The sequence below is a fragment of the Elephas maximus genome, chromosome 9, assembly GCF_024166365.1.
Source record: "Elephas maximus indicus isolate mEleMax1 chromosome 9, mEleMax1 primary haplotype, whole genome shotgun sequence".
NCBI classification, from domain to species: Eukaryota; Metazoa; Chordata; class Mammalia; order Proboscidea; family Elephantidae; genus Elephas; species Elephas maximus.
Window position 1 is genome coordinate 47,560,873 of NC_064827.1, and position 26,928 is coordinate 47,587,800.

Here is a 26,928-nt window from a genome sequence, read left to right on the forward strand (position 1 = left end):
TAATCTTGACTGTGTGATCTTCAGTGAGTTGTTTACCTCTCTGTGCTTTAGTTTCCTAGAGGAATGATAATAGTATCTTCCTCATAAAATTGTTGTGACAGTTAAATTAATGCACATAAAATGCATAGAATTGAGCCTGACACATGATGAGTGCTCAGTAATTATTAGCTGTTATTATGAATAAGGTATGTTTCCAAAAAAGCACTCAGTTTTAAAGATTTTTCCCTCTTTCCAGCCCTCACATCTTGTCTTAAATTATTATTAGCATGTTACATAATTATTTAAAAATAAATGTTAGAAAGTATTTTTAATTAAACCCCATAGGTTAATATAAAGTGACTATAGTTTTTACATATATGCATTGTTATTATGAAGTCATGTAGTTGGCAGCCATTATACTGTAATAATTAAGAAAATACATAATTTTAATGTTAATAGTTGATATAAAAATTTATATTTTAACTGTACTTTAATTATTTTATACCTCTGCATGTTTGACTATCTTAATTTTAATAGCTGGGCAGCAAGCATAGTGATTACCGGATTGATTCTGAATAGAAGTTTGCTTGGCTAACTCAAAATTGGCATTTTGCGCTGGATAATTCTTTGTTGTGAGGGGCTGTCCTATGTACTATAAGATGCTTAGTTAGCATCATCCCTGCCATCTATCCACTAGGGGCCAGGATCATTCTCCCTCCCCCTCAGCTGTGACAAGCAAAAATGTCTCCAGGGTGCCAAAATGTTCCCTGAGAGGCATTTCAGAACCACTGGCATAGAGGTATCTATACAAGAGCTTGTATTACCACCTAAGGCCAAATTTGAATTTTCTTTCTCCTACCTTCTCTTTTTAGTCCTATGGTACTTTTAGTGCTTATGACCAGTGAAAATTGAGTGTATGTGTAATCTGCCTCAGAATAGAAGGTTGTCAGATAATTGGTTATATATACAAAATTATCAACTTGTTGCCCATTTTACTGTGTTCCATATATAATGAAGCACTTTTAGTAAATATTATGGAACAGCCTAATTAGGCATATTTAACTGGAGGTCTTTACCTTTAAGACTACTAAAGTCTTTGAGATGAGATATTTACTTATGTAAGGGGGACGAGAATGGGACCTTGAAATTTGTTTTGCCTGTACTATTTATATTTAAGGATGGTGTTGCCTCTGTAATGTGCCCATTCATCCTTTGCCAGAGGGGAGCATAAGTAAATGAAATATTTATTCCCCTTAAAATGAAGAGGATTTGTTGTTTCATTCTGGCTTTAAAAAAAAAAAAAAAAGTTTATTTTAAAAAATTAGAAATTACAGAGAATAATCAAGGAAAAAAATCACCTTGAAGTCACCATTTTAAAAAAATTTTAAAAATGTCATGTGGGTAATATTTTGTAACTTTTTAGAAACAATATGGACATCTTTCAGTGGTTTTTTTTTTATGTCTTTGTTTATGATGGAAATAATCCATTATGGTTAAAATGAACTATATAGGGTTATTAATATACAAGAATTACTTAGTTTGTTTCAAATAATAATTGATATGTGCAGTGGTAGTATGATGTGGGATGTAGCGGGAAAAGCACTGAAGTTGGTGCTCTAATTTTGTTATAGATAAAAGTGAACCCCACATAGAAATTTGCTGAAACACAGAACCTTAACTCTTCAGAACTTTTATCCCTAGCGCCCAATATAGTGATGCTGTTGATGGAACATAATAGGTTCTCAAATACTTGTCGAATCAATGAAACAAAGTATTTTTTCTAGGTCTGTAAGTGTGTACACTTTGGTTTTCTCCCAGGGTCCTGTTATGCCAGGGAGTCATTCCGTGGAAAGATTTGTAATAGAAGAGAATCTTCACTGCATCATTAAGTCCCACTGGAAGGAAAGGAAGACGTGGTAAGATTATTTTCATGGTACTATCAGAGGAGAGAAAAAGTGGCAGTTTTGATGATTTTGTCAGAGCAAAATGATGTGTGTGAAGACTATAAGAAATTCTTCCTCTCTTTCTGACTCCCTACTTGTTATGACCAATCTCTAAAGACATTTGCTTTACTTTCTTGGGTCTCTTCACCTTCAAATAGTACTTTTCTGGGTGCTTTACAATAATGTGCATAGGATGCAGGCTTTTGTGTGTGGATATTTGCCATATGCTTATGGGAGAAAAGAACTTGAATGGCAAGCTGCTTTGGTTTCAGTGTTATAGGAAAAAAATGAGTATGAATGATGTTGCTCTACTTTCTAGCATTTATACACTGAAGCTTTGGGGAAAAAAATTTTTTTTTATAACATTTCCTAAGACCTGGGAAAGTTTCGGTTTATATTTTATAGTGGAAGGGAATATCGTTTTTGGGGAGTGGTCCATCCTATTAAAACTTTATGTAAAGTTAGTAGATCTGAATACATTTCTTCAGCGTTATTACTTCGACTCCTTTGATCTTTCAAGGAGTTTTAGTTGCATGAAAAAAGCTTTTCCTTGTAGAACACAAAATAATTTGTGCCATAGTTAAATGAAGTAACTGAAATATAGAATATTTCGGAAGAGATTTCTTTATATGTAAATACTGCTTTTGAAACTGATTTTTCATGTATTTTTCTGTACTTGTTAAACCTAAATTACACTTTTTGTAGTGCCGCACAACTAGTGAGCTATCCAGGGAAGAACAAGATCCCCTTGAACTACCACATAGTTGAGGTATGCGTTCCACATAGAGCATTTTTCTAAGTTTCAGAATCTATCTGTTGGTTTTAAAGTGCAATCTACTCTTGGTTTATTTTTTTCTTGCTACTTGTCAGGCACTGAAAATTAACAGAGGAGCGAGGAAATTGCTGTCAGTTTCAGTGCTCTGTTAGCCATGTTAGTAAAGAGAAAAGAGGAGGTTGAGACCAGTAGCCAAAATGGAATTTTGAGTTGCCTGTACCCTGGTGGTGTAGTGGTTAAGAGCTAAGGCTGCTAATCAACAGGTCAGCCGTTCAAATCCACCAGGTCCTCCTTGGAAACCCTATGGGACAGTTCTACTCTGTCCTATAAGGTCACTATGAGTCGGAATTGACTCAACAGATGGGTTTGGTTTTTTTGGTTACTTATTATATATATGGTATGTCTTCATTCGTGGATGGTGATCATGAATAATGTAAGTTACCTCTAGCTCTCTCAGCACATTGTCCACGTGACAAATGTGTAAGTGGCTTAAATACCTTTTAAAAATTGTGTACTTTATAGGCAGATAGCCTATTTTTAACTTTGCTTGTCTGACGTATGATTATTAGTATACTCCTAAGTATGTTAGTCCCTGTATCACAGGTAAGGATAAGTATGAATCTTTTATTCTTAGAAATCAAAAGAGGCAAGCAGTTTGCGAGTAGGAAGACTAGAAATGTTTTTGACCTCATATTAACCATACAACAGAATGATATTAATGGTATAGTTGAACACCTTATAGAGATTTATGTCTCAAAAAACAGGTTTTTCACTTGACAATCACAAGGATATAATTTGTCGAACTGTTAACCTTGTTAAAGTATTCATGAAAGTGAGGACGTAGTTACGTGTTGCTTTAGGATTGACTTTTTATTCATATTGCATTTGCATGCTTTTTAAAAATTCTTTTTAAAAAGTACTGCATCTGTCCTATCTTTACGAAGCTTGAGAATATGCTTAGGCTATGAGTTTGACTTATTGACATGTCAATTTAATTGCAAAATGCAAGTCATTTTTTAATCTGCAAAATATGTAGAAATTCATCAGATTGAAGTGTAGGAGTGTTGGGTGAGAAGAAGGAATGCAGACCAGGGCTTTAGAATTCTAGGTAGGTGGTCCACGCGTTATTTAGGGAGGGTGGAAAGCAGAAGTTTCTGAGCAAGAGACATGGCAAGTTTTGAACTACCAAAACAATTTCTAGGCAGCTGTTTTTTTGGGTTTTAAAGTTAACGTGTAGCAGTGTGGAATGAGTTGCCAGTCTTCTGTTTTCCATCCTCAGAGTCTAGCAGGGGTTCTTACTGCTCACAGGAATGAAACTGTAATGGGTCTGTTGAGTCCCTCGGTAAACTGTACATCCCTGAATCAACTTTGATAACTTCCAAAGTTGAAATTTAACTGCACAGTTCTCTATGAGTATGGGTGAAATGAGCATTGATCTTGCATGCTGTTGAGTTATAGAAAAAAGAAAATTTCATTACACTGTTTAATCATAGACTTTTGTGTTTGAAAGAGCATAATTTTAAAGATTAAAAATGAAGTTTTGAATGCAAGGAAGTTAGAGCTTAGATTTAGCATGTTGAGGACTTCTAACAGTGGGAGTGCATAGAGAGCTGTTGAATAGAGTTCTGACTCATGATTCTTTTCTAGGTGATCTTTGCAGAGCTGTTTCAGCTTCCAGCACCCCCTCACATTGATGTGATGTATACAACACTTCTTATTGAACTGTGCAAACTTCAACCTGGCTCTCTGCCCCAAGTTGTATCCTTTCCTTTGTTTTTAAACTTATTCTCTTTGCCTGTTGGCTTTAAAAGATTAATTTAAACATTTCTGCTTCTAGGTTTAAATTTTTTAGATGCAAAAACACCTTTTGAAATAATATGTATTAACATGTGTATGTCTGTAAATGTATGTGTCTGTAAATATTTCACTATTTCAGTCAAGAACTTCAAGAAAATACTATGAAGAAAGCTTGGTGTTTTCAATTTTTAAAAGAAGAAAAAAAATCTAAATTCTCTAAACTAACATAGTCTTCTTTCTTAGATCTCTAGGAGGTTAGAGAATCATTTAATAGGAGGAAAAGACCAAATAACCCCTTATAAAACTAGTATTCTATTGCTAATTTAAAAAATAAATGGGTGTCCCAGGAACATGGGGGAACTTTTGGGGATAATGCAAATATTCATTATTTTAATTTCACTGGTATATACAGGTCAAATTTATTGTACATCAATGATTCCTCAAAGCTGTGGGAAAAAATCAATTACATAAAAAGATGCTTAGCATTATTACTCATTATAAAGACTTCTGGGAAACATTATTGTTTTTTTCTGTCACGGCTTATTTTAGGGGAATGTGGAGAATAGTTTTCCTTAACTTCAAATTCACAGCTTGCACAGGCAACTGAAATGTTATACATGCGTTTGGACACAATGAATACAACATGCGTAGATAGGTACAGTGACTGCTTCATTTCCATACTGAGTATTACTTCTACTCCCTTTGCCATATAAAACAGTTTGATCAGTGAGACATTTGTCTTTTTAAGAATTTCCAAGTTGATTTTTTTCTTACTTGCCTCTCCAAAATAATCCATTATAACAAACGTAAACATTTTTCTAGTTGATTTTCAATATGAAATTATGTCCATACTGGAATTTTCTTTAATTTCATTCACTGTGTAGGTGTTTGGTGCTTTGATGTAGTTTTCTTTTTTTCTCTGTACTTGGGTATGTTGTATTTTTGAAAATAGGTTGTGTATGAGGAGATTTTAAATACAGTATATTTTATATAAATTTGTGCATTTTTGTTTGTAGATAGTACCTGATTTTATAATGAATAACTTCTACATTAAAGTCTTTTCAAAGTCCAACACCCGTTCATGATAAAAACTCTAAGCAAAATAGGAATAGAAGTAAAATTCTTCAGTAAAATAAAAGGCATTTACACAAAGCTAACAGCCAACATCATCCTAAATGAAGAGAGTCTGAAAGCATTCCCCTTGAGAACAAGAACCAGACAAAAATGCTCTTTATCACCACTCTTATTCAACATTGTTCTGGAGGTCCTAGCCAGAGCAATTAGGCTAGATAAATAAAGGGCATCCACATTGGTAAGGAAGAAGTAAAAGTATCTCTGTTTGCAAATGACATGATCTTATACACAGAAAACCTAAAGAATCCTCAAGAAAACTACTGAAACAATGAGTTCAGCACAGTGTCAGGATATAAAATAAACACAGGAAAATCAGTTGGATTCCTCTATACCAACAAAGGGAGCGTTGAAGAGGAAATCAGCAAATCAATACCATTTACAATAGCCCCCAAGAAGATAAAATACTTAGGAATAAATCTAACCAGAGACATAAAAGACCTACACAAAGAAAACTATAAGACACTACTGCAAGAAACCAGAAAAGACCTACATGAGTGGAAAACATACCTTTCTCCTGGATAGGAAGACTCAACATTGTAAACATGCCTGTTCTACCAAAAGCAATCTATAGATACAGTTCCAATCCAAATTCTGACATTTTTTAATGAAATGGAGAAACAAATCACTAGCTTCATATGGAAGGGAAAGAGGCCCTGGATAAGTAAAGTGTTACTGAGAAAGAAGAACAAAGTGGGAGGCCTCCCACTACCTGATTTTAGAACCTATTATACCGCCACAGTAGTCAAAACAGCCTGGTACTGGTATAACAGTAGATGTATAGACCAATGGAACGGAATTGAGAATCCAGATGTAAATCCATCCACATATGAGCAGCTGATATTTGACAAAGGCCCAAAGTCTGTTAAATGGGCAAAAGACAGCCTCTTTAACAAATGGTGCTAGCATAACATATCCATCTACAAAAAAATGAAATGATCCATACCTCACACCATGTACAAAAACTAACTCAGAATGGATCAAAGACCTAAATATAAAATCTAAAACGATAAAGATCATGGAAGAAAAAATAGGGACAATGCTGAAAGCCCTAACACATGGCATAAACAGTATACAAAACATTACTAACAATGCACAAACACCAGAAGAGAAACCAGATAACTGGGAGCTCCTAAAAATCAAATACCTATGCTCATCCAAAGACTTCACCAAAAGAGTAAAAAGATTACCTACAGACTGGGAAAAAGCTTTTAGGTATGACATTTCCAATCACTGTCTGATCTCTCAAATCTACATGATACTGCAAAAACTCAACAACAAAAAGACAAATAACCCAGTTGAAAAATGGGCAGAGGATATGAACAGGCACTTTATCAAAGAAGACTTTCAGGCAGCTAACACATACATGAGGAAATGCTCACGATCATTAGCCATTAGAGAAATGCAAATCAAAACTCCAGTGAAATACCTTCTCCAACAAGGTTGGCATTAATCCAGAAACACAAAACAATAAATGTTAGAGAGGTTGTGGAGAGACTGGAATGCTCATACACTGCTGGTGGGAATGTAAAATGGTACAGCCACTTTGGAAATCGATTTGGTGCTTCCTTAAAAAGCTAGAAATAGAACTACGATCCCTAGCAACCTCAATCCTTGGTGTATATCCTAGAGAAATAAGAGCCTTTACACGAACACATGTATGCACACCCATGTTCGTTGCAGCACTGTTTACAATAGCAAAAAGATGGAAGCAACCAAGGTGCCCATCAATAGATGAATGGATAAATAAATTATGGTGTAGTCACACAATGGAATACTACGCATTGATAAAGAACAATGACGAATCAGTGAAACACCTCATAACATGGAGGAATCTGGAAGGCATTATGCTGAGTGAAATTAGTTGCAAAAGGACAAATATTGTATGAGACCACTGTTACAAGAACTCAAGAAATAGTTTAAACAGAAGAAAATATTCTTTGATGGTTATGAGGGTGGGGAGGGAGAGGGGAGGGGGTATTCACTAATTAGTAGACAAGAACTATTTTAGCTGAAGGGAAAGACAGCACACAATACTGGAGAGGTCTGCACAACTGGACTAAACTAAAAGCAAAGAAGTTTCCTGAATACAACGGAATGCTTCGAAGGCCAGCGTGGCAGGGGCGGGGGTCTGGGGACCATGGTTTCAGGAGACATCTAGGTCAATTGCCATAACAAAATATATTAAGAAAACATTCTGCATCCCACTTTGGTGAGTGGCATCTGGGTTCTTAAGTGCTAGCAAGCTGCCATCTAAGATGCATCAATTGGTCTCAGCCCACTTGGAGCAAAGGAGAATGAAGAACACCAAAGACACAAGGTTAATTATGAGCCCAAGAGACAGAAAGGGCCAGATAAATCAGAGACTACATCAGCCTGAGACCAGGAGAACTTGTGTCTGGCTACAACCGATGACTGCCCTGAGAGGGAACACAGCAAAGAATCCCTGATGGAGCAGGAGAACAGTGGGATGCAGACCTCAAATTCTCGTAAGAAGACCAGACTTAATAATCTGACTGAGACTAGAAGGACCCTGGAGGTCATGGTCCCCAGACATTCTGTTAGCCCAAGACAGGAACCATGCCCAAAACCAACTCTTCAGATAGGGATTGGACTGGACTATAAGAAAATGATATTGGTGAGGAGCGAGCTTCTTGGCTCAGGTAGGCACATGAGACTATGTGGACAGCTCCTGTCTGGAGGGGAGATGAGAAGGCAGAGCAGGACAGAAGCTGGCTGAATGGACACAGGGAATACAACAGGGTGGAGAGAAGTGTGCTGTCTTATTGGGGGAGAGCAGCTAGGAGTACATAGCAAGGTATATATAAATTTTTGTATGAGATACTGACTTGGTTTGTAAACTTTCACTTAAAGCACAGTTTTAAAAAAAGTCTTTTCAAGCCTACAGCTTTAAGACTCTCAGTTTATACCAAAAGAACACATTGGCTTTTTATAGCTGTGGTAATTGGATGCCTAATTGACCTCACCTTTTGGGAGAGGTCCATGTAGCCACCTTTACTACCTGGTGTTCTTTCTTACCTCTGTCAGTTTCCCAAATTGGATCAGGACAGATACTGAACATTTCTTCAATTTCCATGACCTTCCATGTTCATTGTTCAAATTCCATATCTGAAAATTACCAGTAAGGGCTCTCCTGTGTCCTTGACTTAGTGTTTTGAGTAGTTTCGATTGATTTCATTTAAAAATACATGTTGTTGTTACGTGCAGTCTAGTCAGTTCCGACTCATAGCGACGCCACGTACAACAGAACAAAACACTACCTGTTCCTGGGCCATCCTCACAATCATTTTAGTGCTTGAGCGCATTGTTGCAGCCATTGTCAGTCCATCTCATTGAGGGTCTTCCTCTTTCTCGCTGACCCTCTACTTTACGAAGCATGATGTTCTTCTCTAGGGACTGATCCCTCCTGATAACATGTCCAAAGTATGTGAGACGTAGTCTTGCCGTCCTTGCTTCTAAGGAACATTCTGACTGTACTTCTTACATTAGGAAAGTGTCTTCCGTGGTTTTTTTCCCACTCTAATTAATAAAACAACTAGTTTTGGACATTCCTGTCATGCCCTTTATTCAGCAAATGCTTATTGGGCGCTTACAAAGTTCACAGCATTATACAGTGTACAAAATGTTCCCCATCTAGAGAGATCAGATGTGTTTTTAGGGTAAGAAGTGGCTTTGATGGTATATTTTGTTGTTTGTGGTAAAAGGGCATGGTGTAATTATGAGAGCCTATACTTTGGCTCTGAGGGAGCCCTGGTGGTGCAGTGGTTAAAGCGCCTGGCTGCAACTGAAAGGTCAGCAGTTCAAACCCACCAGCCACCCTGTGAGAAAGACATGGCAGTCTGTTTCCATAAAGATGTACAGCCTTGGAAGCCTTATGGGACAGTTCTGCTGTATCCTGTAGGGTCGCCGTGAGTCGAATTGACAGTAACAGTTTGGGTTTTTATACTATGACTCTGCCATTTATGTTTTATCTGCAGTTTCTTTCTTCTCTCCCTTCCTCCCTCCCTCCCTCAGTTTCATTGTCTATTATTATGGGGGAAATAATACTATCCTTGAAAGTTGAGAATTAAATTACATAAACATATATAAGGCACCTGGCTGGCACAAAACAGGCATTCAGATGGTTTCTGTTATTTGCTTAGAAATGATAGCACTGTTAGAAGGAGTGAGATAGAGGACTTTTTTTTTTTTTTTAAAGAAAAAGATGAGTTAACAGGATGTGCACAGGTGAGGGTGGCAGGGGAAGTTACATATATATGGGGGGGTGCTTTTCATATAAAATAGGGTTTTTTATCTGTTTGAAGGATTATTTAAGTTCCTGTTGTAAATTCCAACCATTTGTCTTCTGCTTCCCCCCACCACTTTTTCACATAGGTTTATTAATTGGTTCTCCCATCATCTAAGTAACTTTCAGTTCCGTTGGAGCTGGGAAGATTGGTAAGTGGTGTTGTATTTTGTTTTATTCTTCTTTTCTCTGGAGTCTGCCATAACTAACTGTTAATATTTAAAACCATAACATAGAAGCAGTCTTCCTCACTGTCTGAGATAATTTCTCTGATATTTACTATGTATAAATGAAATAATTAAGGTAGAAGGAAACTGTAGTTAAGTACAAGATGGATGTAAGTGCAGACTGTGTGTAGGAATTCATAAAATTACATTTCCTCATTAGGTCAGATTGTCTTACTCAAGATCCTGAAAGTCCCAAACCAAAGTTTGTAAGAGAAGTACTGGAAAAATGTATGAGGTAAGTTCTTTCCCTTGCTCCTTAGTTTATGTCTCGTAATTGTAGGGGATTGTTTCTGTTCTGTGTGTTTGTGATATGTGTCCAGAATGTGATTTTTAAAACCCAAGTATTTGCTTCTCTTCCATTTTAGTTTTTAACTAAGTTTAGGCTGAAAAAATTAGGCAACCATGGCCATCTGGATTCTATGTGAATCATGCCAATAAGTTTTTTTTTAAATACTATTCTTTGAAATAATGTCAAATTTACAGAAAAGCTGACAGAATGGTACAAAGAACTCTATATCCTGTTTACCTAGATTCCCTTGTTGAGATTTTACTGTGTTTGCTCTAACACTCCTTTTCCCCTTTCTGTCATGCCCATTACATTGGTCTTTTTCTGAACCTTTGGAGAACGAGATGCAGACATAGTATCCCATCATCCTGTAACATTCCATTCTATATTTCTCCACAACAAGGACACTGTCCTATATAACCAACATAAGGCTCTTCAATCAGAGAATCAGCTTTGGCACAATACTACCGTACAGTCTGTAGATGATGCTAATATTTTGCGAACTGCCCCCACAGTGTCTCTTTTTCCTTTCTGGTCCAAAATCCTACCTAGAAATATGTGTAGTAGTTAATTGTCATTCTCTTCAGATGCCTTCAGTCTCAAACAGTTGCTTTTCTTTCTCTGTCTTTCATGTCCTTATCAGTTTTAAAGAGTATAGGCCTTACTTTCTTGAATGGCACCGATACTTTCTTATGACCAGACTCAGGTCCTGCGTTGTTGGTGCCCTTCTCAATGCATTGTATCACAAGGCACGTGAATCCCACAATGGTGATGTTAACCGTAATCGCCTGGTCATGTCATTGCCGGGTTTCTCCATCTTAAATTCCCCATTTTTCCCTTTGTAATTGATTAGTATTTTGTGGAAGTGTTCTGAGGTTACACTAGTATCCTTTTCCTCATCACACCTTCACCCACTAGCTTTAGCTTCCACAACCCCCACATTTATCAGCCATTACTGTGATATTGCCAAGTGGGGATTTTCTTTTTCCATCCTTCTGTATTTACTAGTTGACATTCTACTGTGAGAAAGACTTTCCTTTTCCCTCATTTATTTATTCCTTTATTTGTATACCATATTCATTACCGTAATTATTTTGATGCCCACTTGTCCCTGATTTGTCCAGTGAGAGACCCTGTAAGCTGGCACCTGTGTCTTTTTTTTTTTTTTTTTCTTTAACATCCCCCACCATTCATAAGTATTTCCTCATTTTCTGGTACAGACGTTCTAGGTTCATCTTGTGTTTCCTTGCCCCTGCCCTGGCATCATCTATTTCTTCAAGGAGCCCAGATCGCAGTAGTAGAGCATGATACTTAGAAACCGAGATCTGGGCGCTAGATGTGCTTGTTGTTATTGGGGTGTTATTGATGATTCTAGGCCCATTTGGTTGACTGAGCTAGGGAATATATGCATGTACTGGCAGTCTGGATTACGAACTCTGACTTACATACAACCCATAGTTATGACCCGACCCCCATAAAGCCTTTTACATTAAAAATTCAAAATAAGTACAATGGTTTGTAATAACAAATGGGTACTACTTTGCGATGCATATCAAAACATTATTGCTATTACTTTATTATTGTGTTAAAGATGTTTTAGTGTACCTGGAAGTGTTTCTTTAATTTTTTTATGCGTAGGAAGATACACTATATACTTTATACTAAAACAAACATATGACTAACTGACATTAGATATGAACCATACCTAACTGTTCCAACTTACGTACAGACTTAGGAACAACTCATTCGTAGTCCTAGGACTGCCTGTATACACACAACACACCTATACCCACATATATATCTATAACTATTTTTATATCCACCCGTATTCGGAATTGACTTGACGGCACTGGGTTTTTTAATACATATATATATAAAACTGTGAGTTCACCCCAATTCCTCCATTTCTAACCCAACATCTCATTCTTTCTAGCCTTCCCTTTGCAGTGATTGTAAATACCTTCTCAGCCAGAATGAAACTGCCCCCGTTACCCTCATTATTATTTAGTACGATGTCACCAGTCTCCCAGCCATGCAGACAATCTCCTGCATTCCATTCTACTCCACTCATACTGCCACACGTTCTAGGCCACCAGGCTTGCTAGTCCACCATGCTACATGGTCCCAAGTGCCCACCATCAGCACCCCACATCCTTGGCCACCAGGCTGGTAGGCCCACTGGCTCACATCTCAGTGCAAGCCAGTAAGTTTTGACGTAAGCCTAAGCTTTTGTGTGCTGGCTTCGACAAAGGTTATAGGACTTTTTTTTCCCTTTCACTTCTTGCTTGTTGGCTGAGTTCTGGGTGCTGGAGATTTTACCTATCCAGATAAACAGAGTGTTACTGAAGAATGGAACTGATGAAAGATACTTTTTGAGGTTGTTATTTGTATTGTAGGTTGTCTTACCATCAGCGTATATTAGATATCGTTCCTCCTACCTTCTCAGCTCTATGTCCTGCAAACCCAACCTGCATTTACAAGTATGGAGATGAAAGTAGCAGTAAGTAATAAAATGAAATAAAACCCTCTGTCTTTAAAAAGTACCAATGCAAGTCTACTCTGGAGTAATTTACTTAAGGTGGAGAAATTGAACTTTCTTTTCCTGGGGTTTATATTTTCTCTACTTAATAGGTGGCCTACACTGGTGGCTTTTGATTTGTTTGCCCTATAATCATTTTGAATATTTTATTGTGATCTAATTAATTATTACTGGCTTGTATTCAGTTGTTTCCGATGTTATATCCATGACATTATTTTAAATATGCTGCTAAATATAGCAAGATGAACTTAAAAAAATGAAAACAGGTGTTTGTTATGGTGATGGAGATAACTTGAACTGTTTCTCCTCCAACATCAGGTCTGGCATGGTGTGGGAGCACAGGTGCACGTGGACTATTTGCACAGACGGCCTGCCTCTAGAAGGAAATTCTTAAATAGGGTTTTTCTTACTTTTTGGCCCATCATCTCTGAGGTTGCACTATAAGTCAGAGGGACAGTAACTTCATAAGCTGTTTTCTACTTAGCACAATATTTATACTCCATGAGGTAAGGTGTGTTGTACACTGATGGTCACCGTAGAGAGTTAGGTGTGGAGTTTTTTCAAGTTGGTCTTTTCAGGTGGCACCGAATGCAGCTCCCCCACAAGCCTTCCATTTGATGTTGTGTAACAGTTCTTTACATCTTCAAATTTTGTCCTCGCTACTGTCTTCTCAGATTTTATCCTAGTTCTCCACCTATTTCTCTGACTACATCTGTCTTCCTTAAAATAAACTGTCTTGGTCGCAGTGCTGAGCATATAACCTATGTTATTATGTGGCTTAACCCTTAAAACAGCTCAGAAAAATAGGTATGATTATGCCAAGTTTACAATGAGAAAATGACTTCAGAGAAGGAAAGCCAGAGTGAGATTGCTCCTGAGCAGTAGAGCCCAGGTTGAGCTCCATACTCACCAACTGAGAAGCCCATGCTTATTACCACTGTGCGTTCCTGAAAGAGCAAAGCTTGATGGAGCACTTACAAGTGCCGAGCCTTGAATTTTGCCATAGTGGTTCACAGAATTGTGAGGAACAGCCTTTGATATCAGAGAGCTCAGGATATTGTTGATTGATCTTTCCTTTTTCCCATAGGAACAACTCAGCCTGACTTTCAAGGCCCTCCTAACAGTTGTTCCTATTTTGTTTTTTTTTTTTTTTTTTTTTCCTAAATGAACCTCAACTCCAGGCAGGCCCTCCTCCTTTGCTACTTTTTGCATACACCTTTTTCTTGGCTTTACCTCTGTGCCGTAACTCCAGTCTGGAGTGTCCTTTCTAACTCTAATTTCTACCTTCTCTTTAGTGTCCAGCCCAAGCACCGCTCCTGTAAATATATTTTAGCCTTTAGCAAGCCAATGTTGTATTGCTCTCTGGCAATTTATGTGAATATTTTGACACCACAGCTAAAATGTAGACTCAGTGAAAAGTGGATTTCCTATTGTCCTGGTACTGCCTTACATTATAGACCAGCGTAAATCTTATACAATAGACATTAATAGTAAATACGTGGCGTCACATCACATGAGCATCTATATAGACTCAGCAAAAGAGAAAAGAAAAAGTCTCTTAAGTTGGTGCCCTTCACATTGTTCAAACTCAAACTTAGTTTCCGCCATCTCAAGGAAGATGAGGAAAGGGGCCTTGGCAAAAAATAAAAGCAACATACAGTGATTCTTAGCTTTTGAGTTTACAAAAGCCCAGGGTATCTGAGGGCTGGTAAGGAGTAGTTCTAATCCATCTGATACCAGCAATGATACCCCTTGTTCCACATCCTCTTCAGAATCCTATTTGAATTTCTGGCAGCTTCTCGTTGATGTACTGCTACAAGTATTTTTGAGTTATCTTCAGCAAAAATTTACTTGGCGTGTTTCCGCATTCTGTTGGATCACCTTTCTTTGGGACTGGCACAAATACGAGTCTCTTCTAGTCGGTTCGCCAGGTAACTGTTGCTCAGATTTCTTAGCATAGATGAGTGAGCACTTCCAGCACTGTATGTGTTTGTTCAAACATCTCAGTTGGTATTCTCTCAGTTCCTGGAGCCTTGTTTTTTGCCAGTGCCTTCAGTGCAGCCTGGACTTCTTCCTTCAGTACCATCACTTCTTAATCATCTGCCACCTCTTGGAATGGTTAAATATCAACCAACTGTTTTGGTACAGTGACTCTGAATTCCTTCCATCTTTTTTTGATGTTTGCTGTGTCATTCAGTATTTTGCCCATAGAATCCTTCAATACTGCAACTTGAGGCTTGAATTTTTTCCTCAGTTCTTTCAGCTTGAAAAATGCTGAGCGTGTTCTTCTGTTTTGGTTTTCTAACTTCAGGTTTTGCACATTACATTATAATACTTTACTTTGTCTTCTCGAGCCACCCTTTGAAATCTTCTGTTCAGCTCTTTTACTTCATCATTTCTTCCATTTGCTTTAGTTGCTCTGCATTCAAGAGCAAGTTTCAGAGTCCCTTCTGACATCCACTTTGGTCTTCTCTTTCTCTCCTGTCTTTTTAATCATCTTTTGCTTTCTTCATGTATGATGTCCTTGATGTCATCTCACAACTCGTCTGGTCTTAGGTCATTACTGTTGAGTGTGTCAAATCTATTCTTGAGATGGTCTCTAAGGATATCATTTTACTGGGATCCACAATCAACACCCATGGAAGCAGAAGTCAAGAAATCAGACAATGTATTGCATTGGGCAAGTTTGCTGCAAGAAACCTCTTTCAACTGTTAAAAAGCAAAGATGTTACTTGGAGGACTAAAGTGCACCTGACCTAAGCCATGAAATTTTCAGTCACCTCATATCCATGCAAAAGCTGGACAATGAATAAGGAAGACCAAAGAAGAACTGATGCATTCGAATTATGGTGTTGGCAGAGAATATTAAGTATACCATAGACTGCCAGAAAAATGAACAAAGAAGTACAGCCAGAGTGTTCCTTAGAAGTGAGGATGGCGAGATTTTGTTTCACATACTTTAGACATGTTAGCAGGAGGGACCAGTCCCTGGAGAAGGACGTCATGCTTTGTAGAGGGTCAGCAAAAAAGAAGAAGACCCTCAGTGAGATGGATTGACACAGTGGCTGCAACCATGGGCTCAAACATAACAATGATTATGAGGATGGCACAGGACCAGGCAGTGTTTTGTTCTGTTGTACATAGGGTCACTATGAGTTCGAACAGACTTGACGGCACCTAAGAACAACAAGAAGGAGCAGTTCTGTAACACACGAAGTCGCCATGAGTTGGATTCAACTTGATGGCAGTGGGTTTTGTTTTTGTTTGTTTCTTAGTTATTTCACTGTTTGTCGAAATAATTTTTAAACCTGATCTTCCTTGCTCCTCCCCCCCGCCCCCCCCCCCCGCCTTCTGTATTTAGATTCTCTTCCTGGACATTCTGTTGCCCTCTGTTTATCTGTTGCCTTTAAAAGTAAGGCAACCAATGATGAAATCTTCAGCATTCTGAAAGATGTACCAAATCCTAACCAGGATGATGACGACGGTAAGAGAATTAGATACGTCTTGAGTGGAACTGTGTATAGGCCAAGTGAAAGCATAAACATAATTGGCAACATGACTTCTGCTTAAATCCCACTGGGTGTTCATAAAGCAATATATTTGTTTGGTCTATTCAGCTAATCCAGGTATTTCCTCCCTTATGTAAAACGAGATCCAGACACCCCTGTAAAGTAGCTTACATTAAAAATATAACTGCATCCTAAATATGCAGAAAAATATACCACTATCGTTCAACAGTTTTTAAACATTCCCTGTTTTCACTATAAAGAGGCTCCTAAATGGGAAGACTTGGTGTATTTTATTATAAAAAGTTGTATGTTTTCTCCAAATTAAGCTATCTTACTAATATTTAACATTTACTGAGTACATACAATGTAATTCAACCCAAAATCCTAGTTGTTTTTTTTCTGGGGAACGTGGGCAGATTGACAAAACAATTAAGTTTATCTGAATCGATAAATGGGTGGGAAAAAAAGTGATGAGGGGGTACTTGCCTTATCCCATATTAAAGCATGCTAGAAAACTACAGTGACTAAAGCAGTGTAGTACTGGCACAAAGAAGAGACAAATCAGTGCAACAGATGAAAAGTCTACTAGGACAACTGGGTAACCACTTCAGAAAAAAAAGAATTTTTTTGTGTGTATAAGGATGTGTGCTTAAAAAATAACTCTTCGAATCAAAATAAAACAATAATGGTCTTTGGGTGTTTATTACTAGGAATTTGTTCGGATTTCTCTAAGAAACTAGAATTATGATATTAGAGAAAATATGTTTAGAAAGCTCAAATCAAAACATGATTAGTATTAAAGGTCACGGGTATTCTGAAATCTCAGGGCATAGTCTTATGTGTTGACGATTTACAGTATTTATATTAATTATTATTTATCCACCATATAGACAGAATATAAACAAGGAAATTTTTCTGGTGTTTTAAACATAAATGAATCACATAGAAGAATTAGGAAAAGAATCACAAAGAAGTAAAAAATTACAATTATTCTTAGTTTTAGATTTTGAGTATTTGAAATCAGTGATCGTCTTTCATTGTCTGTGAGTACTTGCAGAAGTTACCCAAATGTCGACTTAGTGTTTTGATGTGAACAGGCTATTTAGTGTAGCAGATGAGGCACCAAGGAATTGCTGTACTTATATTTTTCTGTCTTACTGTGGATTAATTTTCAGATGAAGGATTCAGTTTTAACCCACTGAAAATCGAAGTCTTTGTACAGACTCTGCTACACTTGGCAGCCAAATCATTCAGCCACTCCTTCAGTGCTCTTGCGAAGTAAGTGCGACAGGAGCACAGCCTTTCTTGAGGGTTTGGGACTTTGCTTGCCGAAAACCAGTGGTATAGTAACTTTTACTAAAATTGTTGAATATGATCTTAATGGTATACTATTGTCATGTGATTTGATACACTGAGTTTTGGTTTGTAGTAACTAAAATCCCTAGCCCATGGCTTTTATCAGACTGTATGTGTTTGCATATATACACAGACTGTGCATTTTTTTCACATAGACATTTAGAGAAACTAGTGAAAAACCTAGGTACTTAGGATACTCATATATGTAGTCGGAAGTTCTCGCCCTGTCTAACCATCTTCCTCAAGGGAAGTAAGAAATGAGAGTAGGACTACGTTTTGGGGAGCCACCTAAAGGTTGGCATCTAAAGACAGAGCTTCCTAACTTGTCAGACAGACTTCAAAAGATGAATACTTGTATTCTCCCAGCCAAACAGAGAAACTCTCCCTGTCATCTCCCAGTGCTGCATACTACTTGCAGGGTTCCACAGAACGTAGAGTCAGAATACATCACCTGTGTTTGGGGATGGTTCTTGAGCCCTTATCTGTTAGATAGTCCTTGGCTAACAATACCCACTGCTGTCGAGTTGATTCCAACTCACAGAGACCCTATAGGACAGAGTAGAAGTATCCCATAGAATTTCCAGAGCTGTAATCTTTAAGGAAGCAAACTGCCACATCTTTTTCCCATGGAGCAGCTGGTAGGTTTGAACTGCCGACCTTTTGTTAACAGTCAAGGGCTTAACCACTGTGCCACCAGGGCTCCCTACAATGTAAATCTCTTAAGCCTTAATGACAAGTTCCACAAAAACTGTGAATTCCTAATCATGCCTCCTACATCCTTAATGGTTATATTTTATTTTTCATTTCTATTTAAAGAGGCTTTGAAAACATTAAAATGTTCATTGAATTAGTGTGTATGTGATTTTTTTTTTCCCTATTGCCAACAGGTTTCATGAAGTCTTCAAAACCCTAGCTGAAAGTGATGAGGGGAAGTTACATGTCCTAAGAGTTATGTTTGAGGTCTGGCGGAACCATCCACAGGTAAAAATTATTGTATGACTAATAAAATAAGCCAGTTAAAGAGCAAGCACTGTGATTGGACTTTGGACTATAACACCTCAACACATTTTAAATGTTTAGGTAGACTACTTACTACTTGTAAGATTCTACTAGTTGGGTAGGAAATGGCTACCTAGTCTAACCACTTTATACAAACAAGCTTCAGATTTCTCAAACCTGAATATATGGTTTTCATATTATTAAAAAACCCATTGCCACGGAGTCGATTCCAACTTATAGCAACCCTATAGTGCAGAGTAGACCTGCCCCATAGGGTTTCCAGGGAGTGGCTCATGGATTCCAACTGCTGACCTTTTGGTTAGCAGCCAAGCTCTTAACCACTGCACCACCAGGGCTCCTCATATTATAAAGAGGCATTGAAATAAATTTCAGAAGATATTTAAGAGTATTTTATGATAAAACATTCTTGTATTTTTAACTTTTGGGACTCGGTGGAAATTATATATTTTTTTGTATAGGTATTATCTAAAATAAAAAACAGTTAAGTGTTGCCATTTAGAGATTTTTTTTCAGTCAGTCTTTATGGGTACTGTAGTATCTCTTACATTACCAAAGCCAAGCATAGGGAAGAATAAATCTTCAGCCCTAGTAGTCAAATTGATCCCATAGCCACTGAAAATGACTTTTATAGTCCTTATATTTTACTTTTGCAGCAGTAGTAGTATTTTGACCTAATAAGCATGACTTACCCTAGTAACTCTTCTGTTGTTGTAGATGATTGCTGTACTAGTAGATAAGATGATTCGTACACAGATTGTTGACTGTGCTGCAGTAGCAAATTGGATCTTCTCTTCAGAACTATCCCGTGACTTTACTAGGTAATACGGATTCTAAGTATTAGTTTATGTGTAATCTCTTAATACAAGAGCTTCAAATTCTAGTCCACTCCAGGTTTGTATTAGCATACTAATGGTCCAATCTGGTAGGATTGGTAAAGATTCCTGTATGATGGAAATATACACAGCCAGTCAAGTTGCATTGTCTCTCAGGGACACACACATAATTTGAATCAGGACCCACCCACCCAGTCAGGTAGAAATGCTGATAAAGGGCCCAGACTGTCGAGGGAAGAGTCCAGCAGGAGCCAGGCTGTGTGTCAGAGCCTGAGCCAGACCAAGCAGAAATTCACATAAGGGCTCTAGCTCCAGTGGGAACCCGAAATGCACACCAAGAGCTAAGAGAGAGACTAAAGTTGTAATAAGTTAAGCACACATCATGGAGCAACCGACAAAAGCTTGGTGGGCCTCCCCTCAGTTGTAAAAATCCTAGATTTAGTGCAGAAGATGTATTTAGACCTAAAGGGAAGAGATTTTTCACCAAGTTGGTTCTAACTGGTGAAGTTGGGTCCACAAGCTTTATAATCCATCAGAATTGGGACAGCAGGAGTAGACACCAAACAGGAAACGCAAAAGCAAGTTACTTGGAAAGACAAAAAACTGTCACAGCTTCTAACTTCTCCACTGTATTTAGTACTGCCAGAGGACGCTGCTCTGAAAGGTCTCCTTAGGGTGAAACGGTGTGTCCAGCCATGTTGGCATTCACAAATGAAAGCAACACAAAGATATTCTCACATCTTTGCCAGCTCTCAGAATACTGACCACCAAAGTGTGTGTTAGTCATTATTCTGAGGGATTTACATTTTCAACTCATTTAATCCTTACAGTAACCCTGTAGGGTAGGTTCCATTATTGTTCTCATTTTATAGAATAGGAAAATACCTGAGTGCTTAATTAGCTTGTTAAGAGTCACAACTAAGTCACAGAACTTGGATTCAAACCCAGGTATTCTTAAATAGAAACATTGCTCAATATCTGTCCATTCTTTAACACCTAGCTCACGTATCTCCAACTTTGTAAAGCCTTCCCTGACCACTCTGTCCAGAGTTAAAGTGCTCAACTCTTTTATTCTGTCTGCTAGCATGCTAAACTTTGAGATTTTTAAACATTTTGTCTTATTTTTTGTTTAAAATTATCTCATTGGTGTCAAAATTTTTAGAAGGAAGTGTTATACGCATCCTGGAGTTAGGAGACTTAGCTCGTCGATATAAAAGTAACTAAGAAACTACTTTAAAAAAATAAAACATTCATGCAGCAAACAAAGCACATACAAGGTGATCCTGGTACTTGAGCAGTTTGGCTAATAAGATAGGTGACATAAATATTTATTTCATTCTTAATGCACGTCAGTTGATAGCTATCAGCTAATGCCTTTCTTAGATGATCCAAGAGAATTGGCTGAGTGTGTGCTAGTTAAATTGTATAAAGCAAGTGAAATGAGCCTCAGGTTAGTGGTTGCTATTTTGGGAAAATTCAGACAGTTAGTGTTTAAATTTAAAAGAGAGAAAATGTATTTTTATTCCTAATGTTAGTGTTTGCTATTTCTGTAAATATGTACATGGACCGTCAGTGTATATATAGTAGCAGATACAAACAATGACAGAAACTAAAAGGACACAGTAATGCCCTCAAAGAGCTCACATGACTCTAATGGGTAGGGAGAGTTGCTTGCACAATTAACAAAGCAAATCATAAGTATAGCTGTAAAAATATACTAATTTTGCCCAAAGGGTGGAAGGCTATTTTAGAACTTAAGAATGAGTAGGTTATAAAAGTTCAGAGGATTTATTATCTGTAAGCATAGCAAACTTTAACATACAGTAACCAATTGCCATATTCCTTTAAGATTGTTTGTTTGGGAAATCTTGCACTCCACAATTCGTAAGATGAGCAAACATGTTCTGAAGATCCAGAAAGAGCTAGAAGAAGCTAAAGAAAAACTTGCAAGGCAACACAAACGGGTAAGCCTTGTTTTCACTTTTAAAGAAGGTATACCAGAAACTCTTGAGAATAGTCAGCGTCTGTTACCTTGATGGTGATTTGTTTTTCCTGAGCCCTAGTCAGTTTGACACACGGCACGATGGGTTTGGTTTTTGGTTTTTGAATTATGCAGAGCTGTGTGTAGAAGTGGAAGAGGATCGATAGGTGGTCCGTTGCTGTGTGCTGTTATTCTGCATGGTGAACCTGTTAAGGAAGGTGGAAACAATTTCTCCATAGTTCACACCCTCTAGCTCAGCTTCATGTTTGCCCTACTAACAGGGTAGAAGAAGGAAAGAGGACACTTGTATTTCTCTAAGAGTTTCTGGTACAAGAGGGGAAGTGGGAGAGAATGTAAATACTTACTACTTCCTAAGTACTGTGAAGCATTGTGGGGCAGTCTTTCCAGGTTTACAAAATATTTCTTATATTAATGAGAAAACCAGACTAAACCCATTGCCTTCAAGTCAATTCCGACTCATAACGGCCCTGTAGGATAGAGTAGAACTGCCCACAGGGTTTCCAAGGAGCAGTTGGTGGATTCGAACTGCCAACCTTTTGGTTAGCAGCCATAGCTCTTAACCACTATGCCACCAGGACTCTATATGAATGAGAGGTTTAGTATTTTAGCCATTTTTTTGAGGAAGCAGCGAGCTGACTGTATAGTGTGATTTAGCATAATGGTACCAGTATTCTTTGTGACAGTATTTTCCAGTGTTAATTTACACAGTAAACAAGTTTAATGATTTTGATGAACCGTACCAAGTTCAAGTGCCGGGCTCAGTACAGACATACACTTAAATGTGTGTGTATGTATGTAGTGTATATTTAAGTATGTAAACATACACACTCATAAACCTAAAACACTGCGAGGTAAATAGTATTCCCGTTTTATAGATGTATAAACTGAGACTCAGAGCAGTTAACTACGTAACTTGTTAAAGGTTACATAGCTAGTAAATGACAGACCTAGGATCTGACCCAGGTCTGTCAAATCCCAAAGACTTTACCTCATGCCATACTATTCCCTAAGTACCAAGTCCAGTACAGAAGTCACTAGCCACGTGTGACTAAATTTAATTAAAATTAAATACAAGTCACGAGTCACATTTCAGGGGCTCAATAGCCACATGTGGCTAGTAGCTGCTATAATGGACAATACAGATGTATATAGCATTTCCATCATCACAGAAAGCTGTCTTGCTCAGTGCTGCTCTCAGTCATACCCCAGTATGGTGCTGGGAGAAGACAAACATGTACCGAGTTGCCTAGAACATAAGGTGGACCCCATAACAGGTGCCATGCTAAATATAAAAGCAAGTTCTATGAAAATGGTGGGGACGGGTGAGGTTTTTTATAACTTCTCTTATGGACTGGAGTAGTCTAGCAGAGATGGGGTCTTAGCAGTAGAGTATTGCCTGGAGGGATTGCTAGGCTTTCTAGGTTCAGTGATGCCCCTGTTCTTACCAAAAGGACCTTGCTATACAACATGCCTGCGTTCTGGCTCTGCCCGTTTCTGGCTGTGTGACGCAGGGAACGTCGTCTGACCTGTCTCATCCTAGTCCTTTTATCTATAAAATGAAGAGATTTCCCTTTCTCATTTGTGAAGATTAATATATATCTTGTTTTTTCTGTCCCCCCACTCCTTTTTTTTAAGCCTAAGCTAATGCTGTGCACTCCTCAGGGCTGGCGGGGAGGGAGCTGTAAAGCTTTGCAGAAGTATAGTGAGCTCATAACTGCCAGCAGAGTGTCCTGAATTGTTACCGGCCATTCATAGCCATTTCTGAATTGTGATGAGGAAGAGCAGCAAGTGGTTCATGAGCGACATGAGGGCCTACCCGGGTTTGCCATGTGGCCCATTCTTTTCGCAAACTGCCTCCCTATTGTTACTGCTCATATGGTCAAATAGTGATGAAAAGCACTGTCAGTTTTTTCTTGGGTCATTTACTTTGTTGAATAAAGAATGGCAGAGTTAAAAGAATAGTTTTTCCAGAGGAAGAAGGAGAGTCAGAAATAGGGTGAAGATATGAAATGTATGGCTAATTGCCTCCGTGAACAACTGTCTCCTTTGCTCATATGGTCAAATAGTGATGAAAAGCACTGTCAGTTTTTTCTTGGGTCATTTACTTTGTTGAATAAAGAATGGCAGAGTTAAAAGAATAGTTTTTCCAGAGGAAGAAGGAGAGTCAGAAATAGGGTGAAGATATGAAATGTATGGCTAATTGCCTCCGTGAACAACTGTCTCCTTTGCCTTGAGACCAGAAGAACTGGATGGTGCCCTGCTACCATTACTGAACATTCTGATCAAAGATATCATAGAAGTATCCTGATTAAAAGGGGGGAAATACAGAACAGAATTTAAATTTTTCATAGACTCCAGACTTCCTGGAGCCATGGGGGCTGGATAAATCCTTGAACCTGTTGCCTGAGATAATCTTTAAATCTTAAACCAGAAGTATCCCCTAAGGTCTTCTTAAAACCAAACAATAGTTTAGCTTAATTAATAAAGAACGTTTGCTTTGAGCATTATGCTCTTTTAAGATCTATCTATATGGGATCAAAGTGACAAGCAACTCTAAAGATTAGATAGGCACTTCAGGGGGCAATGGCTTTATGTTAATGTAGAAGGAATAACTCAGAAAAGGAGGGTGAGAATGGTTACACAACTCAAGAGAATGTAATCAGTGTCCCTAAGTGGAACATGTAGAAAGTGTTGAATTGGTGTATGTTTTACTTCCTATGTTCTTAACAACCAAAAACCAAACCCGTTGCCGTCGAGTCGATTCCGACTCGTAGCGACCCTATAGGACAGAGTAGAACTGCCCCATAGAGTTCCCAAGGAGTGCCTGGTAGATTCAAACTACCAACCTTTTGGTTAGCAGCCATAGCACTTAACCACTATGCCACCAGGGTTTCCGTTCTTGATAAGACAAATAAAATCTTTTTTTTTTTTTTTTTAAAGAATACACAGTTTTTCATGGGGCTCAAAGCTGTTTTCATTTTTTTTTGTTGTTCCTTGTTTTCATTTTGAATAGAGGAAAAATGTGACACTCTTTTTCTTCCTAAAAGGCCTGTCTTGCAAAAAAGGTAGCTCACTACTGCTTTATGGCATACTTTCCCACCACTGTCACCCAAGATAGGTACAACTAGATTTCCCTGGCCTAGGTAAATACTCTGTTGTTGTTGCTAGTTGCTGTCGAGTCGATTCCGACTCATAGCGACCCCATGTGTCAGAGAAGAACTGTTCCATAGGGTTTTCAAGGCTGAAAACCCTTGCAGAAGCAGATCACCAGGCCCGTCTTCTGAGGTACCTCAGGGTGGGTTCAGAACAATCGTTTCAGCTATTAGTCGAGTACTTAGCCACTTGGACCATCTAGGGACTCCAATATTCTGGGCCGAGATAAATAAAACTTCTGAGTGAGAAGACTGTGTATCTGGAACCACAACAGATCTTTGACAAAGTCTAAATAGTATTAACCAGACATAAAATAATTTCCATTTTTAATAGGATTTAATACATTGTACTTCTCAATAATGTTTTCCTTTTGTTCCTTTGTGTCCTGTAGCGAAGTGATGATGATGACAGAAGCAGTGACAGGAAAGATGGGGCTCTTGAGGAGCAAATAGAAAGGCTACAGGAAAAAGTGGAGTCAGCTCAGAGTGAACAAAAGAACCTCTTCCTTGTCATATTTCAGGTATCCTGGCCTGGGACATTATATGTAAAAGGAAACAGTATCTTTCTTTAGTTTAAAAAATGTTATTTTTAATAATAAAAGTAATACATGTCCATTTATAGAAGAGTTTTAAAATAAAAAAAAATACAAAGGAAATTTAAGTCACCTAAAAGTTCACTCCTTAGCAGTAACCATGTATACATTGCAGTTCTGTGTTGTTACTTGGCATTCTTGCATAAACATTTCCCCATGCTTTAAAAAAATATTTTTTGGATGCGTTTGTCTCATGTTTAGTTCCCATTGTTGAGCATTTAGCTGATTGTTTTCCTTTCTGATGCACATCTTTGTGCAGAGATTCCTGTTCACATTTGTTATTATTTACTTGGAATAAATGGCAAGAAATATAATTATTAGGGTAAATAATTTAGACATTTAAAAAAAAAAAGGCAACTAGGAGTACTTAGCAAGGTATATATAAATTTTTGTATGAGAGACTGACTTGATTTGTAAACTTCCCCTTAAACCACAATAAAATTAAAAAAAAAAAAAAAAAAAAAACCCATTTCCATCAAGTCAGTTCCGACTCATAGTGACCCTATAGGACAGAGTAGAATTGTCCCATAGGGTTTCCGAGGAGTGCCTGGTGGATTCGAACTGCCGACCTTTTGGTTAGCAGCCATAGCACTTAACCACTATGCCACCAGGGTTTCCAGTTTAGACACTAGTGTCTATATATTGCCAGAAAGTATATACCAACTCATATTATCACCAACCTGCCTTTCTAGATTGACAACATTTAATGAATTAGGAGTTAGGAATAGACATCACAAAAAAACAGGGTGAAGCAAACAATACCTTGAGGTCTTTGTCATAAATATAATTGCTTCTGAGAAATTCTCCCTCTAATGCTTCTTCGTTTCCCCTTCTAGCGTTTTATCATGATCTTGACTGAGCACTTGGTACGATGTGAAACTGATGGGACCAATGTATTAACACCATGGTATAAGAACTGTATAGAGAGGCTCCAGCAGATCTTCTTACAGGTTTGTGGGAACCTTTGATTAGATAATAAACACTGCTCTTTTCAGCCACAAGGATTTTCCATTAAGAACATCATTGTCAAATTTGTCAGGACTCTGTGTACCTGTAGTCCCTTTTAGTTCATGCCCTTTTGTCCGTCCCTACTGTTGCTCATCAGAATGTTTAGACTTAATTTGGTTCTATACCACTGAGATTCCTAACTGCCATTTTCTACGCTGGAGAATCTGTAATATAAAATGTAAAGAAAAGTATGTTAAGGGCATAGTAATTGCATTTATAAAGATCCTTAACATCTAATGTTTAGATGGTAAACATTGCCTACAGAACCACAGTAAGTTCCCTGAAGTCTTTATGCAAAAACAAAATACAAGTCGTATCCTTTGCTAGATAAGTTAAAAATATTTATGAGAGTGGGACTAACTCTTTCTTATCTTCAAACACTACCCCCAGAAAATCTTCATTTGTTCCAGAAAAGTGATTAAAGCAGAATCATTAAAAAAGAAGAGTTAGACTGATTCTTTAAGCTCTAAAT

At 37.9% G+C, this 26,928-nt stretch overlaps 2 protein-coding genes across 5 annotated transcripts in view; one reads left to right on the forward strand and one right to left on the reverse strand.

The window, feature by feature from the left end:
- XPA (XPA, DNA damage recognition and repair factor) overlaps nucleotides 1–26,928 on the reverse strand; it is a 556,316-nt gene that overhangs the window by 507,868 nt on the left and 21,520 nt on the right. The window contains exon 7 of one of the 2 annotated variants that reach the window (XM_049896812.1): nucleotides 26,393–26,620. The exons of the other annotated variant lie outside the window; for it this stretch is intronic. Coding sequence (XP_049752769.1) covers nucleotides 26,593–26,620 — 28 coding nt within the window. The 3' untranslated portion in view covers nucleotides 26,393–26,592. Of the gene's footprint in view, nucleotides 1–26,392; nucleotides 26,621–26,928 lie in introns of those variants that run through there. 2 annotated transcript variants of the gene reach the window in all.
- Nucleotides 1–26,928, forward strand: part of NCBP1 (nuclear cap binding protein subunit 1) — a 46,435-nt gene that overhangs the window by 18,296 nt on the left and 1,211 nt on the right. For all 3 annotated transcript variants that reach the window (XM_049896804.1, XM_049896805.1, XM_049896806.1), the window contains 14 exons: nucleotides 1,798–1,895; nucleotides 2,628–2,691; nucleotides 4,345–4,455; nucleotides 5,085–5,149; nucleotides 10,021–10,083; nucleotides 10,319–10,393; nucleotides 12,841–12,944; nucleotides 16,345–16,467; nucleotides 17,668–17,770; nucleotides 18,736–18,829; nucleotides 19,583–19,686; nucleotides 21,551–21,665; nucleotides 25,248–25,376; nucleotides 26,285–26,398. In XM_049896804.1, coding sequence (XP_049752761.1) covers nucleotides 1,798–1,895; nucleotides 2,628–2,691; nucleotides 4,345–4,455; nucleotides 5,085–5,149; nucleotides 10,021–10,083; nucleotides 10,319–10,393; nucleotides 12,841–12,944; nucleotides 16,345–16,467; nucleotides 17,668–17,770; nucleotides 18,736–18,829; nucleotides 19,583–19,686; nucleotides 21,551–21,665; nucleotides 25,248–25,376; nucleotides 26,285–26,398 — 1,362 coding nt within the window. The remainder of the gene's footprint in view (nucleotides 1–1,797; nucleotides 1,896–2,627; nucleotides 2,692–4,344; nucleotides 4,456–5,084; nucleotides 5,150–10,020; nucleotides 10,084–10,318; nucleotides 10,394–12,840; nucleotides 12,945–16,344; nucleotides 16,468–17,667; nucleotides 17,771–18,735; nucleotides 18,830–19,582; nucleotides 19,687–21,550; nucleotides 21,666–25,247; nucleotides 25,377–26,284; nucleotides 26,399–26,928) is intronic.